Raw genomic sequence first — 17,630 nt, 5'->3', positions numbered from 1 at the left:
TGACTCATAAAGAACCTGAGGGGGTTATATTTCCCTCAAAATGAAGGTTTTTTTTTTTTTAAATCCCTCCAAGAATCATCAAGTTGTTAAAAAAAAAAAAAAGAAAGAAAGAAAGTAAGAAAAATAAATCACAAACCCACACACATAAAAGGATCCTGATGTTTTTAGTTTGGTTTTTTTTTTGGCATTAAGGAGTATAGTGTAGTAGTACAAAGAACAGAGGATATATAGTCTTCTGTTACAACTAACTGCTCAATTAAAAACAAATATTCCAATAACTGATCCGAGGTTTGAGACAAACACAACTAACTTTACAAGCACAAGTCTTGAGGTGCTGGGGGAAACATCATAAAAATGGAGAGGGAGGAGATTTTGTTTTTTAAGACAGTAGCTTGGTTGCTAGAGATATGGAAAAATTGATGAAGGGCAACATTAGTATAAAAGGAAAAACAGCCAGAACGCTTAGTCAGAATGCTAGTTTTACTTCTAAGCTAAAATTAACTACTTTTTAAGGAAAGTGCTATCTTTAAACATATCAGCATCCATGAACAAATGGTACTGTGGAAAAGTTTCCAAATGCATGCTTGGATTTTTATTTGTTAGCTTACAAGGCTGTGCCTTGATTACATCTGAATTTGGTTTGGATTTCTTCTGTGAGATATATGGAGTACGTTATATCACATTTATATACTGAAATCTGTTACTGGTACCTGTGAACTGATAGGCATACTTAAACCAAGGGGAAAAGTTCAAGTGGGCCTTTAAACATGAGATTTAAAAGCAAAGTGACTTATTTACCTAATAATAGTGTCTGAGAGGAAATACCATTTCACTCACAAACTTTCCATTCTGAGTTGTAGACCAGTTAAGTGGAAAAACGAAAGCTTATGTGCTTCTTAAGCTATATTTCCAGTTCTGTTATGAACTGTTTTGAGAGCTTGGCCAAAACTCCTTACATAGGCTTTTCCAGAGGAAAGTCTGTTCACTGTCTGAAGTAACTATGAGATTAAAATCCATTTAGGAGGATATGCAGTCCAGTGGAAAGCACAACGGACAAGCGATGAGGAGGCCAGCCCTCAGCTCAACCTCCTCCAGCCAGTTCTGGATGCTCCTTGCCTCAGCTTTTTCTCAGTAAAAGAGGGCCCTAGGGGGGAAAGTCTCAAAGGCCTCTCTTAGCTCTATGCTGCTATGATTTATTAGTAACAGCAGTAGCACTGGAAGAATACTCCAAATAGTATTCTGATTAAGAAAGACTTGAAACCAAAATCCAAAGCTTTCCATGGGTAGAAAACACTGGCAAAACTGGTCTAAATCAGGGAAATATTGAGTATTCCTGAGAAGATTTAATATTTTTAAAGGTTTTAAAAATAGAATAATCTAACTACTGCCAAAGCTAATAAAACAGAGGTTGTACCACATTAATAAACTGAAAATAAAACAACCAACCAAACGTCATATCATTTTAAATGAGATATAATATTCTCTATATTCTTCGTGAATAAGAAAAAATACTGCTATCTAGGGTTCCCTCCTATGCATTCCATTATTTTTCTATTGGTAAACAGTTGCACACTGGACTAGGGGTAGGTTTAGGACCTATACTTAACTTGTACTTATTAACATAGTGGTGGAAGAGACCCAGCAAGAGACTCAGATGAAGAGGGTAAATAATGAATTCCTCATGGAATCAAGGTTGGCTTGACATTTTTCTTTGCAAGCAACTAGGATAAGGGAATGCAAAAAGATTAGATTAATTGTATAAGACTAACAGAAGACAGAACTAGCACAGAGAAATGAATTTTCCAGAAAGCATTTTTCATTTCCATATAAAGACTTTCCTAACAGCAATGGATGGGCAACTGCAGAAGATGATGGCTTGAGGTAGTATCCTCTCCCTGGAGCTATTCAACCAGGGTGGATATGCTCCCTGGTCAAGAATGATCTAGAATCTTCACCACCAGAAGGAACTTCTGCTTCCACAGGGCTCCATCTCTTACTAGCTAGGAAAGGGCCCAATTACCATATATAAGTACCTGCCTCCACTGCTCAGCAACTGGAATGCTTCCCAACAACTACAGATAATGCTACTGCCTAAAACTAGGAGGCAGAAGACTCCATTTCATATTTTCATGTTACCTCAGTTTTGATTAAAGGCAGGGAGGGTCTCCTGTAACTTATCAGTCTAAAAAGTGGAGAGACAAAGGAAGGGTCCCTGACTGATGCTTCTCCTGATGCCAGTCGGGGGCTGGTCAGCAGCCCGGAGGCGGGGATGTAGAAAGAAGCAGGCCCATCACTGTTCTGCTCCCCGCCTTCCCTGTGTGCCTTCTCCTTCATCTCTCCACTCTCAGTTCTGCTCCTCACACCTGATCCCGTTCCTCATCTCAAACCTCAACCCAGTACTGGGAAAGCCTCTCTTGACAGTAGCACGAGGCTGAAGGCATCTGGGAAACCATCATGTGGTGTGCAAAGGAGCTGAGGCCAGTCCCCATTCCTGCTGCCAGGCCACAAGGAACACCACGATGTGTTCCTGGCACCCCACTTTGGATCTCTAACACATTCCTGGTGTTTTACATATTTTTTTTAAGTTCCATAGTTTTCTGGTTTCTGCAATATATTTTCTGTTAAATAGGTTTTTCTGGCCCAGACTGGGAACCTAAAGTCCATATACTTCAAAGATTCTATGGGAAAACACTTAAAAACAATCAGGCCAGGTGCTGTGGCTCACACCTACAATCCTAGCACTTTGGGCAGCCAAGATGGGTGGATTGCTTAAGGTCAGGAGTTCAAGACCTGCCTGGCAAACATGGTAAAACCCTGTCTCTACAAAAATATAAAAAATTAGCCAGACGTGATGGTGCATGCCTGTAATCCCAGCTACTTGGAAGGCTTAGGTGGGAGGATCACTTGAACCCAGGATGCGGAGGTTGCAGTGAGCCAGTATCACTCAACTGTGCTCCAGCCTGGGCGACAGAGTGAGATTCCACCTCAAACGAAAAAACCAAACAAAAACAAAAAACAAAAAACAAAAACCCAACCAACGTAAAAAATAACTTTATCAAAATCTTCATTTCCCCAAGACCAGAACAAATAGGATTAAGCCTCAAGAAATTGTGAACCTCCAAACAATTTGCCAAGTAGGTGCTATTGCTTGACTTTTGGGTAGAGATAGATGAGAGCAGTATGTATGGGAAACCTTTGATTATACAATTCCTACAAAAAGTGATAGGAAAAGACAGCAGTACATGTAGAAACAAGCAAAGAAAATTCTGTTTGCAGACTGACATTTAAAATATTTTAAAAGCAACATAATTAAAAAACTATGCATAGGAAGAAAAACAAAGCTTTGCTTATAATCCCATTATCCCTCTTACCAGGTTTATATATTCTATTTCCATCTTTTTTTCATGTAAATATATGTTTTCACAGATGTCTTTAGATCTATTTTTCTCAAACAGTAAACTGAGGGTTATGAGTAGACAGACATGGTGAAGAATTTTACTTTCTGAGCTCTGGGTACCACACATCTAGTAAGTCCCACACCTCTATTCCTACCCCATAAGTCACAGTATATACAATTGACATTGTCTATTTACTAATCTAGGCATTTTATTTTTTAGTTTTTCTGTTAATGCACCTGACACTCAAGTGTTAAGTTTACAATTTCATATTTACCTGACAGTAGTCGATTAGGAGTTGTGGGTTTTTTATTTTCGAGTAGGGAAGTGTGGGAGAGAAGAGGATGAGGAGGAGAGTGTGCTCTACTTTAAGAGATTAAGCATTCTGACAAGTAACACTGCCTGGGGTACAGTGGGTGCTTGATAAATGCCCACCAAATAACTCCAGCAACCTCAAAGAAAGCCAGAAACAGTACCTGAAATGATATTATAATTCTATAGCTTCTTGTTGCCAGGGTCAGACAAGGTCAAGGGCAGCTGTGTACCTAGAAGACAGAGCTGTAATGCAAGAATGTTACAGAATAAATTGGAATCAGGGGCCAGCTTTGATTTAGCTGAGGACCAAGAGTTGAAATTTCCTAGGGAACGAGCATTTTGAAGGTTGAGGCAAAGCTGGGCGCTAAACCTTAAGGTGCCAGGAACCACACACCAGCATTAAGTCAAAACACATAATGAGTCAGTTAGATAGCCAAGGCACAGAGACAATGTTCCAGGGACAAAGTGATATTGAAAAGAAAGCCCCCAGAAACCTTTGCCAAGACCCCATACGGGAGGATGACTGGAAAACGAAACATAACCCTGCCTGCCTGCAGAGACACACCATGTCTGCCACAGAACAGTAGTCAGCCACAGTTGGTGATTTCCACTTGGGGCTCTTCAACAGAAGCCACTGGACCGTGTGTTGCCAGCACAATCTCTTACCCTGTACTGCACAAATCTGACCACCCAATCATTCTATTCCCTACCCTTCCAATCCAAGCTACACAAGTGCTTCTTTATGTACAGATATATACAGATCAGGAATTTATATACTGGTTGGATAAGAAGAAATGACAGAGTATGCCCTCGAAGCCATGAGATTTCTAGATAAGACAATTGAGTCTACACACATGAGCTGGAGCAGAAGGCAGCACAGAACAGGAAGTTGGGACACATGAGCCCTAGTTCTGGCTTCATTTACATTTGGTAGGTGACTTTGGGCAAGTCACTTAAGCTCTTTACGTCTCATTTCCTCTTATTTAATATGAGGGATGAGTCTAGAATAACATCTGAATTGACACCTCCACAAAGTAGTGTACAGATGGGAGCCTAGTGCTAGTTTTGAAATGGGATTCAGAATAGGATTATTAAAATACAAAAAGCTCTTGCCATCTTCAGATCTGTCCTGTAATCTCCTTCCTAGCATAGCTTAGTGTGGATTATCACAGGAATATTACACATACCTGACCGGTGCCATCCAGCTACCCAGTGGGCAAATTTCATGCCACTCATTTAGGTTTTTAAAGCATATGAGAAATTATCAGGTTAATAACTAATGACAGTAGGATATTCTAGCCCTCACCTGGTGATTTAAAAAGATATATCATATATAAATGAAGATATTAATTAAGTTAATGAATTCATTCTTGATTCTTAAATCCAGGAAAAAGCAAGCCTGTGTGGAGATGTTAAAACTGATTTTTTGGTTCTGGGAAATTGTAACCAGTTGGGATTTGGAGGGGTAGGTCTTCCTGAGGCTGGGCCAATCCTGACTGACTCTAAAAGTCTTCTACAGCTCAGCTGCCCTCTGGCACTCAGGCAATGACAGGTCTGGTGGACTAGTTAGTTGACTGTAGCCTGGTGAACTATTAGGGTCTGCGGAGCCCTCTGCTGTGGTGGTGAGTGGATGCCCTCCTGCCAGGACTCGGTTTGACCAATGAGCATCTCTGGGATGTATCTATTTTGAATTATTTCACAATGTTTTTAATTTTTGAAATTTTCAAAGAACATACACATTTCACAGGTGACAATTTAAAAATTATGATATGTAAATATGGCAATAAATCTATGCACTGAAGGTTCTCATTTGTATATTTCCGTTTTGTGTGCATTTTAAAAATGCAACTGAAAAACGCCAGGCTCAGTGGCTCACACCTGTAATCCAGGACTTTGGGAGGCTTAGGCGGGCAGATCACGAGGTCAGGAGATCAAGACCATCCTGGCTAACATGGTGAAACCCTGCCTCTACTAAAAATACAAAAAAATTAGCTGGGCGTGGTGGCAGGCGCCTGTAGTACCAGCTACTCAGGAGGCTGAGGCAGAAGAATCGCTTCAACCTGAGAAGCGGAGGCTGCAGTAAGCCGAGATGGTGCCACTGCACTCCAGCCTGGGCAACAGAGCGAGACTCCATCTCAAAAATAAAAAAGCAACTGAAAACAAACAAACAAACAGAACTCAGTGGAAAGATGAGTAAGAACGAACAGTCTGAACATCAGACAGTTTGGATCAAGTATTAGACAATGGAACAGATTAGAAGGGAAAAGATCTCAACTGTGGAAAAAGTGACCAACTATAAGAGTGAGGTTGGGAAAGGTGGAGAGAAATCAGTTAAGGAAAAATTCCAGATGTTGTCTAAGGAGACAATGAAGACATTCCTCCTTCAGGGACAATGAAGACATTAAGACAATGGAAGGATTTTGGGAATGCAGAGTTAGGTAAGATAATCTGTTCTGTTTTTTAAAAATGTTTATTAGCTTTTCATTATAAAGGTAATACTCATTGTTCATTATGAAAATTAAAGGAAAAAGGAAAACACAAGTCATCTATGGTTCTAGTGCCCAGAGTTTATCATGAATCAAATATATTCCTTCTAGGTTTGTTATTGTTTGTTTCTGAGTGTTTTTAAGTATACTGTGTTGGATTTTTTATATTTCCTTTTTTTTATATTTCCTTTTTTTTTATTTCACAAAAGATAATATCCCATATTTTAAAATGTCTTTGCAAGCATTTTGTGGGTTCCAAAATATTTCATGGAATAAATATACCCTATTTTATTTTATAATTCCCCTTTAACCATTATGATTGTCTGAAATATTTTTGCTATTATAATTCTGTGATGAACATATTTGTGCACTTTAGAAATATTTTCTGAGACTAGATTCCAAAAAGTAGAATCACTATCTGAAAAACAGAGATATTTTTATACTTTCCAATGCACACTGCTGAATTGTTTTCCAAAAATCTTTACAAATTTACTCTCACATTAGCTAGCAATGGATAAAAATACCATTTCATTGTACTCTTGCTAGAACTGAGAAATGGAGACATGCAGGAATTGTATCCATTTAAACTTTTACTTAATATCCAATGTCTGTTTAGTCCTAGACTCATCTTCTACACTAAGATAACATGAAGGAATATGTGCTCCTATTATTCCTGGCTTTGTGCTCTGCCAAACCCTTCTTTAGCCCTTCACACATGGCATTAAAGAATATGATGCTGAAGGATATGGAAGACACAGATGATGACGATGATGATGATGACGAGGACAACTCTCTTTTTCCAACAAGAGAGCCAAGAATCCCCTTTTTTCCATTTGATCTGTTTCCAATGTGTCCATTTGGATGTCAGTGCTATTCACGAGTTGTACATTGTTCAGATCTAGGTAAGAACATAAGCCAATTTTGTTCTGAAGAACAATAATGCTATTCTGACAATTTAAAAGACAGAAAAAGTCTTTACTGAAATTTCAAAAATAATCTCATTGCTTTTACAAGATTTTTTTCATTTAAGTTTTTAGGTGGAAAGTACACCAAACCCCAAAGTACATCCAAACTTATTTTATTTATTTATTTATTTAGAGACAGAGTCTTGCTCTGTTGCCCAGGCTGGAGTGCAGTGGAACAATCTCAGCTTACTGCAACCTCCGCCTCCCAGGTTCAAGCAATTCACCTGCCTCAGCACCCCTAGCAGCTGGGATTACATGCACCTGCCACCATGCCCAGCTAATTTTTGTATTTTCAGTAGAGACGGGGATTCACCATATTGGTCAGGCTGGTCTTCAACTCCTGACCTCGTGATCCGCCCTCCTCGGCCTCCCAAAGTGCTGGGATTACAGGTGTGAGCCACTGCGCTAGGCCAGTTTCTGTGTTTTTATAGTGCAGGTATCACACAGTCTCCCAAACATTCAGCTTTGGAAAAAACTCTAGAAACAAAATCCACCTAAGGATATCTGTGACAGTCAGACATGCCATCAGCATGCTGCTGCACCCACCCTACCTCCCCACAACATGACCGTAAAAAGGGCCTGGGCACTTATCACTCTTCCTCCCTCAGGAGTTTTTTCAGAGCTTCAGTTTCATCAGGGGCAGGGCAAGAGTAGGTTTGTCAAAATCTATGCTACCAGGAGGATCCCTTCTGCAGAACCTCCAGCTTCCTGCAAGACTTCCACTTCATTTTCTAAAACCAAAATAATCTCCTGTGTTCATAAAAAATGGCAAAATTAGGGGCCAGGTGCCATGACTCACACCTGTAATCCTAGCACTTTGGGAGGCCAAGGCAGGCAAATCATGAGGTCAGGAGTTTGAGACCAGCCTGGGGAACACGGTGAAACCCTGTCTCTACTAAAAATACAAAAAATTAGTTAGGCATGACGGTATGTGCCCGTAGTCCCAGCTTCCAGGAGGCTGAGGCAGGAGAACTGCTTGAACTCGGGAGGCAGAGGTTTCTGTGAGCCGAGATCATGCCACTGCACTCCAGCCTAGGTGACAGAGCAAGACTCTGTCTCCAAAAAAAAAAAAAAAAAAATGAATCTATTCTAACAAACAAAACTGGCCCTCTACCTTGCTAATTCATCAAGTTACCCCCTTTCTTCTTCCTACATATAGTTAAATTTCTTAAGAGAGTCTCAATTTAATTTTTTTATAGAAAAAGTCTCACTCTGTCACCCAGGGTGGAGTGCAGTGGCACTATCTTGGCTCACTGCAACCTCCGCCTCCTGGGTTTAAGCAATTCTCCTGCCTCAGCCTCCCAAACAGCTGGTACTACAGGCACGCGCCATCACACCCAGCTAATTTTTGTATTTTTAGTAGAGATGGGGTTTCACCATGTTGGCCAGGCTGGTCTCAAACTCCTGCCAGACTGGTCTCAAACTCCTGACCTCAGGTGATCCACCCACCTTGGCCTCCCAAAGTGCTGGGATTACAGGTGTAAGCCAGCGTGCCTGGCCTAATTTTAAAGTATAGAAAGGAAAAGTATATAGGGCTGTAGGATAGAATGTTGATATTCAAATATTAGTTTTTCAATTCTTCAATTTGTGGCTATTAAATATATGACTACTATTCAGGAGTGAAGATGGTTCTATCAAGTGTACTGACATCTAGGCTGAAGCAGGCGGATCACTTGAGTCCAGGTGTTCGAGACTAGCCTGGCCAATATGGCAAAACACTGTCTCTACTAAAAATACAAAAATTAGCTAGGCATGATGGTACACATCCTAGCTACTTGGGACGCTAAGGCAGGAGAGTCACTAGAACCTAGAAGGCAGAAGTTGCAGCGAGTAGAAATGGCGCCGCTGTATTCCAGTCTGGGCAACAGAACAAGACTGTCTCAAGAAAAAAAAAAAAAAAAAAAAGAATTATGTATGAACCAGTATTTGGAAATCAAGAATTTACAACTAATTAGATGAGTTGATTACTTAAAGGAAATGGGTGGTAGTTTTTGGTAATATACACGAAAAAAATGTAATTTTTCTATTTTCTAAACACAATTTTCTAAGGCTTACTAAAATGATCAAGACCCATATGCTCCAATTTAACACTATAACAGCCTCAAAATTAGCAAAGAAAGCTCATATTCCTCAGTCAAAAGAACATTAATAGAAGCTGCACGTCAGCGGTTGGTCACCTCCTCACAGTCACCAGGGCAGCTCCAATTTATCTCCTTTTATTCCACCTTAGAGGGGATGAGTGGTGACAGCTAGATCAATCTAGAAACCTTATAAAAATTAATAAGTTACTAAAAAAGGTCCTGAGGTCTTCCCTCAAAACAATATTTTTGTCATCTGTTATGACTGTTAAGTCATCTGTAAGTTGATGATAATCACGGACTTTAAAAAAATGTATATTTCTACCATATTAGTAATTTCATCTTCAGCATGATTCTCTACTATATAATATGTTTGTTTCTTTTTCAGGTTTGACCTCAGTTCCAACCAACATTCCATTTGATACTCGAATGCTTGATCTTCAAAACAATAAAATTAAGGAAATCAAAGAAAATGATTTTAAAGGACTCACTTCACTTTATGTAAGAATGTATCGTCATACTTTCAAAGATTTAAGTGAAAACTCTATATCTTTGCGATAATGATTAATTATACTATGTTAGTATAAACAAGTCTTACTTTTATGTATGTAAAGAATGACAAAAGTCCCTGCATTCAGCAGGGTTCTAGTCAATTAAAAATTATAGATTTAATTCAATTAATAGTTTAATTCAATGGACGTTTATTAAATAATAGACAGGTAAAAGGCAGTGGGCTGAGTTTAATGGTACTCAAATAAGCTTACAATCTATTCAGATAATAACAATCACTATATATTAAAATGAACAAGAAAACAATTATTTACAGCAATCATTAGAAACAGTGTAAGAAATCTATCCAAACGTGTTATCTTAAAACACCACAAATCTCTAACAGCAGCACACAGAATATATTTGATTAATATATACATGTATGGCTTCTTTTTGGATCTTTAAAGAGGAAAATAACTTTTTTCTTTACTATATTAGTATCATTTTAATATTCTAGGATTTAGGTTGGGCGCAATGGCTCATGCCTGTAATCCCGGCACGTAGGCCAAAGTGGGCGGATCACCCAAGGCCAGGAGTTAGAGACCAGCCTGGCCAACATGGTGAAAGCCCATCTCTACTAAAAATACAAAATCTTAGCAGGCATAGTGGTGTGTCCCTGTAATTCCAGCTACTCAGGAGGCGGAGGCGGGAGAATCACTTGAACCCAGGAGGCGGAGGTTGCAGTGAGCTGAGATCATGCCACGGCACTCCAGCCTGGGTGACTAAGTGAAACTCCATCTCAGGTAAAAAAAAAAAAAAAAAAAAGTTTAGAATTTAAAAGATTACTACTTCCATGTTTAACATTTTAGACTGGGTGTGGTGGCTCACACCTATAATCCCAGCACTTTGGGAGGCTGAGGTGGGCAGATCACTTGAGCCTAGGAGTTTGAGATCAGTCTGGGCAACATAACAAGACTCCACCTCTACAAAAAAATACAAAAATTAGCTGGTATGGTGGCGGTGCATGTAGTCTCAGCTGGGAGGTGGAGATTGCAGTGAGCTGTGACTATGCCACTGCACTCCAGCCTTGGTGACACGGTGAGACCCTGTCTCAAAAACAAAAGCAAACCAAGAAATCATTTTGAAGTCTCTGAATGTTTGCAAGTAAAATTTCTGATTTAGTCTGAAATTGGGTTTGGAGGAGAATCTCATATCCACCTGCCACAGCTGTGGAAGTACCACCACCTCCCCTCAGCACAGTCCCTTGCCTTGCTGACTCTGGCGTGGTGTTAGAGGAAGAGCTCTGGTTCTGTATCATCTGAGGTGGTAAGCCAGACCTGGCTAGTCCAGGCCATCTCCCCACACTCTCAGGCTGTGCTGGAGAAAGCAAATTTAAAGTCTGTCATCTGTAGGTAAGATATAAAACTAAGATAACAGGGTAGAAAATACCATAACCGTACTAGCCCCTTGCTATCATGCAGGCCTGGCTCTATTCCTGTATCTGAGAGATGTGAGGTCCCCATGCCTCCCTGTCAGCATAGAGTCAGTGCAGTGGATTCTGCTGGCCCATCTCTTCCTCCCAGTTATCCTGGGATTGAGGACATGCATGCTGTCCTCAATCCCAGGGTGAGGCAGACTGAGGGATGCTCAATCGTCACATCAAGCCTCCCTGCAAAATCCAGCTCTCACATTGCACTGCCAGGTAGCCAGCACCTTGTCTGCCCTTTTCACTTTCAAAGTGTGCAGACAGTTCAGATCTGGTAAGGCTTGAAGCCTTATATATACACATCTAAAAGAACAACTAGAAGAGCATATATTTATAAGTTAGGTCTCACTAAAACATTAAGACGGTCAGAAATAACACAATGGATTCCACTGAGGATCCACCCAGTCCACCCCACTAACTTTAGGCCACAGAATCTTTTAGAGAATGGCAAGGCCATTATTCTACCATCAGAAGTTGGAAATATAGCCTATTCACGTGTTTACCACTTCTTCAATCCCTTTACAGCTTACATAACCACAAAAATAATAACAAAATGACATATTTAATACTGGGGCCATAAATGTTTTAAATTTGTCATATCATTATTTTATCACATTTTAGGAGCATTCCAGGGACTTAGTCCATATGTACTCCCATTATTCACTGGGAAATGAGAATCTAAAAGGTATCAGGAGATTTCTTAGACCTGATTTTTTTTGAGAAATACATGTCAGGTGTAGAGCAATGGTGAGGAAGCCCCCAACTGTTAAGTAGTAATACTGCTAAGCTACTATTAGCAGACCGACCCGGTGTATTATTAAAAATCACTTTTTAAAGTACATGCTTTATACCGAATTGTGGGTATATCATATAATTACAAAACATTTATGTAATTATAATATCAACTTATATGGTACCTGTCTTTTAAGATAATCGAATTATTTTTTAGATAGTCTACAAAGTTACATTTCAGCTGCTTGTTTGGTACTCGGGTTCTTACACAAAGGATAATACAGTGAGCGCAAAATCATAGATCTCCTAGCTCACTTCAGCCATTATCAGATACACTAGTCATGAATCACTGTCCTATTACTAAATGGCTATGCTCTTCTCATCTTCTGTCCCTACATTGTTTGTTAATTATGAATTGGGGGCTCTGTGATGACCAAGCCAGCATTGAGAGTGCAGTTTAACTGGATCACTCAGCCAGCTCACCATGCAGGGCAGCTATTAATAGTGCTGCATAAAACCTCTTACATAGTTTTGTATTACTTTTCCTTCCTTTTTAAGCAGTTCCAACAACTGCATGTTTTAACCAGGAAAAACAAACTAACAAAAGCCTTGATCTCACTGATGCACAGGTTCACTTTGGGGTAGGGCCACGCTAACCCTCACTTGTTGGTGACTGTAGGACAGTCACCTTTCTTCACTTTACGCCTTTCCTTATCACTAACAGGAGAGTAATAATTCCTGCAAAATTTACCTCATGGAGTTAAGAGAGAATTCACAAACCATCTTGATGATCTACCAAGTTTTTAAATTACCCTCACCTCATTTTTCAGTGTAACCAAAGGAAGAGAAAAGACACTTTTGGTTGGCATCACACACTCAGAAACGAGGGTTTTTACCAGTTGGTAACAAAATGTAGTTTCACCTCTTCGACTAGACTTACCCTTTCTTGGTGAAACTTTTAGCAATAGTGATATATTTGGAATTTCTGGAGGGTGAGTAAAGGAAAGTACAAGGGCCAAGAGTAAGATGAGGAAATGTGCAGATAAAAGGAGTTTACTGAGCAACCAAAATGTGTATTTCTGCCATGGAAAAACAACAACAATGTGAGCAATGCCAGTGAGGCATATGAAACCAGTGTGGAAACAAAGGGAGATTTTTGTGAAATGAGTTTGAGAACAAAATCATATAATGAATGAATCTAGAGCTGCTCCTTGAGAAAATCAGATGACCTGGATTGGTAAAGAGGGACTAAAAGGTCCTGAAGACGCTCAGTGGCCTGTCATCATTCTTAGTAAACACAGAAAATTATCTCTGAACTATCTGGCAATGAGTAAAGAACTGAGCTATGTTCATTTTAAAATGGAAATAGTTATCAGAGTTACCAACATGTACCAGTTTGTCTAGGACATTCACAGTTTTGGTTCTGAAATCTCCACATCCCATATCTCATGATCTGCGCAGACTGAGATGGCTGTACACCCAAGTAGCCATGCACCCTTGGACATGTCGCAAAGGACTTGGCGGCAGAAAGCACACTCATACTAGTACAAGCTCTTTTGCTCTCTGGAGTAATTACACCCCTACTGGTGGATGCTTTCTTATTGCCCTGAGAAATATCCAAAAAACTGGTAAGAGATTGAGCCATTCCTCAGGATCCATTACTATCTCCCCAACATCTAAAATATGCCAGAATGGTGAGGGCACATGGTAGGAGTTTTTTCCTTACAGGCCTCTGTTCTGAGAGAAATGCTAAACATTAGTAAATATGAAAGAAGTAAGGTTTTCAAAATAGAAAAAAAATCATGCAAAAATATATTTGGATATATTTGGTGAGCACTAAACATAGTTTTGTAGCGTAGATTTTAAGATAAGATAAAGATAATATCCTTGGTCACTTCCCTGAAGGGAAATAGGAGGCTGAGTAGAGGTTGAAGCCTTAACCATATGAATGTATTATCTATTCAAAGATAAAAAAGACACACCTCTATCTAAACCAAAGGAACAACCTCAACTATTACAGCTCTGCACTTTTCTAACTCAGCAGCAAAATTTTTTTTAAAGTTTAGATTGGGCTGGGAAATTTTTTACATGGGTGATCTAGTACATGAACAATGTAAATTGTACTGATTTCCATGATTGGCTAATCACTGTAGAATACTGGTAAATCAAATCCACTTCCTAATATTGTGTAACTTTCTGTGCTTGATCAAGGGTCTGATCCTGAACAACAACAAGTTAACAAAGATTCACCCCAAAGCCTTTCTAACCACAAAGAAGTTGCGAAGGCTATATTTATCCCACAATCAACTAAGTGAAATACCACTTAATCTTCCCAAATCATTAGCAGAACTCAGAATTCATGAAAATAAAGTTAAGAAAATACAAAAGGACACATTCAAAGGAATGAATGCTTTACACGTTTTAGGTAAGTTTTTCAAATGAATGGGACATCTTGAAATTATAATAAGCAAGCAGATGTAGAACACTTTATCATTATTAAGAATAATTTCCAAAATTAATTTTTGAATATAATAATCTTTGCCTAGATAAGCCATTTATAAACCAATTAAAATGCCCAACAAAATTTTTAGCACTTAAAGAAAATATGACCTTTGTAATACTGTCTCTCTCTCCCTCAAGAACCTCCTTTGAGGCTGGGCATAGTGGCTCACGCCTATAATCCCAGCACTTTGGGAGGCCAAGGTGAATGGATCACCAGAGGTCAGGAGTTTGAGACCAGCCTGCCCAACATGGTAAAACCCCGTCTCTACCAAAAATACAAAAATTAGCTGGACCTGGTGACGGGTGCCTGTAATCCCAGATACTTGGGGCGGTAAGGCAGGAGAATTGCTTGAACTCAGGAGGCGGAGGCTGCAGTAAGCCAAGATCACGCCACTCCACTCCAGTCTGGGCAACAAAGCAAGACTTCATCTCAAAAAAAAAAAAAAGAATCTCCTTTGAAACACTTAGCCTGGTTTCTGTTTCTGACCAGATCCTGATTAATAAAATCTACATTATTCTTTTTTAATTTAAAGATAGTATTTTAATGTGTTATATAAGTTACTCAAATATAATTTACAAAATTAGTTTGGATATTATTTGGAATGTGCACCTAACGTTTGGTTATCTGCTTTAAGATTATTGATGTGAGGAGTTTTTCATCTTCTATTTAAAACTCTACCTGATTTTATTTCTAACATCCATCATATAACCATGCCATCTCCCTATAATCTCCATTCAAAATTCATAACCAAGATTCTCATGCATTTATTTATTTAATTCAACCAAGTGTCTGACCACACTTACTGGCATTTCTTCAAAGTTATATTTCTGCTAACAAAATAACAATTTCTAATTGACTTATAATTTAAAAAAAATTTAAGACACAAAAATGTACACAGAAAAATATAAACATTTTGGAGTATATGAAGGATGATCTTTTTTTCTGATGCAATACTACTATAACAAAATCTTAATTGTGCTCATGGTTGGAAGAGAGTGAAAATGTCACTGATTTGGCAATTCAAAACAAATAATAGTGAACTTCTCATATACTGCAGTTTACATAACACAAAGCCGTATTTTTCTGAGGCTGACAGAAAGGACAGTAGATAGACAGAAGCAGATATACTGAGTGAAAATGAGCCTAAAGGATGAAGCTCGTGCTTACTGGGATATTCATTCTTGGGATGTGTCTTTCTGCACTGTGAGTTTCCTTTATATACAACCTATGTGTGCTAAGTCATGTCATTCTCCCCTGACAGAAATGAGTGCAAACCCTCTTGATAATAATGGGATAGAGCCAGGGGCATTTGAAGGGGTGACGGTGTTCCATATCAGAATTGCAGAAGCAAAACTGACCTCAGTTCCTAAAGGTTTGTATTTACTTTATTTAAGATATGGTATTTTAAAATTGTCACCTTTCAATAACGATTAAATGTAATATTGTAAACTGTGCAGTATACACTGCAACTAGAAATCCTGTAACTGTAAATCTGATCAATATAGTCTACACACACAGAAAATGCCATATGTAGTGCTTTTTTTCCTGACAGAATTAAGTCATCCACTTATTTTTACTCCACTAAAAATAAACACTAAGAAGTAATGAACTTTTAATTTTCCTTCTCTTTCCTGACATTTACTCATTTATACGTGTCATTCTGTGAAGTTCCTGTTAGAGGTGGCGAATTCTGTACAGAAGAAAGCGAAGAAAGATAGATTGGGCAAGAGACTCTGTCTCCAGGCATTTAGCCACAGTTTGAGGTGGAGCCTATGTGGCCAGACTGGGCAGTCCCTGGCTCTGGCAGGAATGGATATGCTATTCAAGAAAAGGTATTTTGTACCCAGCTTCTTCCCAGTTGTAATGTGAAGATTAATGGACAAATACATAGAAAGGTTTGGGGACAACATCCAGCACATAGGAAGTGATTGCTTGTGATATAATAATTACCAGGATGATCATGCCAGTTAGAATGGCAATCATTAAAAAATCTGGAGACAACAGATGCTGGAGAGGATGTGGAGAAATAGGAACACTTTTACACTGTTGGTGGGAGTGTAAATTAGTTCAACCATTGTGGAAAACAGTGTGGCGATTCCTCAAGGACCTAGAAATAGAAATTCCATTTGACCCAGCAATACAATTACTGGGTATATATCCAAAGGATTATAAATCGTTCTACTATAAGGACACATGCACACAAAATGTTCATTGCAGCACAGTTTACAATAGCAAAGACCTGGAACCAACCCAAATGCCCATCAATGATAGACTGGACAGGAAAAATGTGGCACATATATACCATGGAATATTATGCAGCCATCAAAAACGATGAGTTCGTGTCCTTTGTAGGGACATGGATGAACCTGGAAACCATCATTCTCAGCAAACTGACACAAGAACACAAAATCAAACACCACATGTTCTCACTCATAGGTGGGTGTTGAACAATGAGAACACATGGACACAGGGAAGGGAGCACTATACACTGGAGTCTGTTGGGGGGGAGTGGGGGGGACAGAGGTGGGGTGGGGAGTTGGGGAGGGATAGCATGGGGAGAAATGCCAGATATAGGTGAAGGGGAGGAAGGCAGCAAATCACACTGCCACGTATGCACCTATGCAACAACCTTGCATGATTTTCACATGTACCCCAAAACCTAAAATGCAATAAAAAATAATAATAATAATAATAATTACCAGGATGAGTATTGTGCTCTTTATCATGGCTTCATGTGACCTGAGGCTAGCACCTCAAGTACAATGCTTTTTAAGTCTGCCAGATGACCAGTGTTGTAACCCATTACTTCCAAGCTCCCTGTCTGATGATTAGCTGCATAAGATTGCCCTTCTTGGAACTCATGCTCAAAGTCTTGCTTTCCTTATTCCCAACAAGGGCAACTGCTCTCTTTGCTTTGATGACTAACTGGGTCAAAAATAACCCCTACGATTAAAAACATATTTTCGTTTTTCAACAGCTGTCTTTCAGTATCCACCAGTTAAAGCAGCAACTTTATCATAATCCCCTCTAATCTACGCACCTGATCCAGAAGATTAACAAAACAAACATATACAGATAATTTAAAAGACACAGTAAAGCTGTTTTTATTAATCAAGAGGTGACCTTTCACTTAGGTCACCTAAAGATCATCTAAAGTAAAAGGGGAAAGATAATTTTTCCA

General features: G+C 39.1%; 2 protein-coding genes across 3 annotated transcripts in view; one reads left to right on the top strand and one right to left on the bottom strand.

Moving 5' to 3' along the window:
* CENPP (centromere protein P) overlaps positions 1-17,630 on the bottom strand; it is a 282,767-nt gene that overhangs the window by 126,204 nt on the left and 138,933 nt on the right. The gene's annotated exons all lie outside the window — the stretch shown is intronic.
* ASPN (asporin) overlaps positions 1-17,630 on the top strand; it is a 28,131-nt gene that overhangs the window by 1,142 nt on the left and 9,359 nt on the right. The window contains exons 2-5 of the mRNA XM_012472195.2: positions 6,813-7,098; positions 9,628-9,740; positions 14,158-14,371; positions 15,711-15,821. Of these exons, the coding sequence (XP_012327618.1) occupies positions 6,843-7,098; positions 9,628-9,740; positions 14,158-14,371; positions 15,711-15,821 (694 nt within the window). The 5' untranslated portion in view covers positions 6,813-6,842. The remainder of the gene's footprint in view (positions 1-6,812; positions 7,099-9,627; positions 9,741-14,157; positions 14,372-15,710; positions 15,822-17,630) is intronic.

The sequence above is a fragment of the Aotus nancymaae genome, unplaced genomic scaffold (genome assembly GCF_030222135.1).
Source record: "Aotus nancymaae isolate 86718 unplaced genomic scaffold, 86718_ANA_hifiasm-v0.15.2.pri h1tg000041l, whole genome shotgun sequence".
In the NCBI taxonomy this organism is placed as follows: domain Eukaryota; kingdom Metazoa; phylum Chordata; class Mammalia; order Primates; family Aotidae; genus Aotus; species Aotus nancymaae.
The sequence above is the reverse complement of the archived record's forward strand: the minus strand, read 5'-3'. Positions and strand labels throughout refer to the sequence as shown.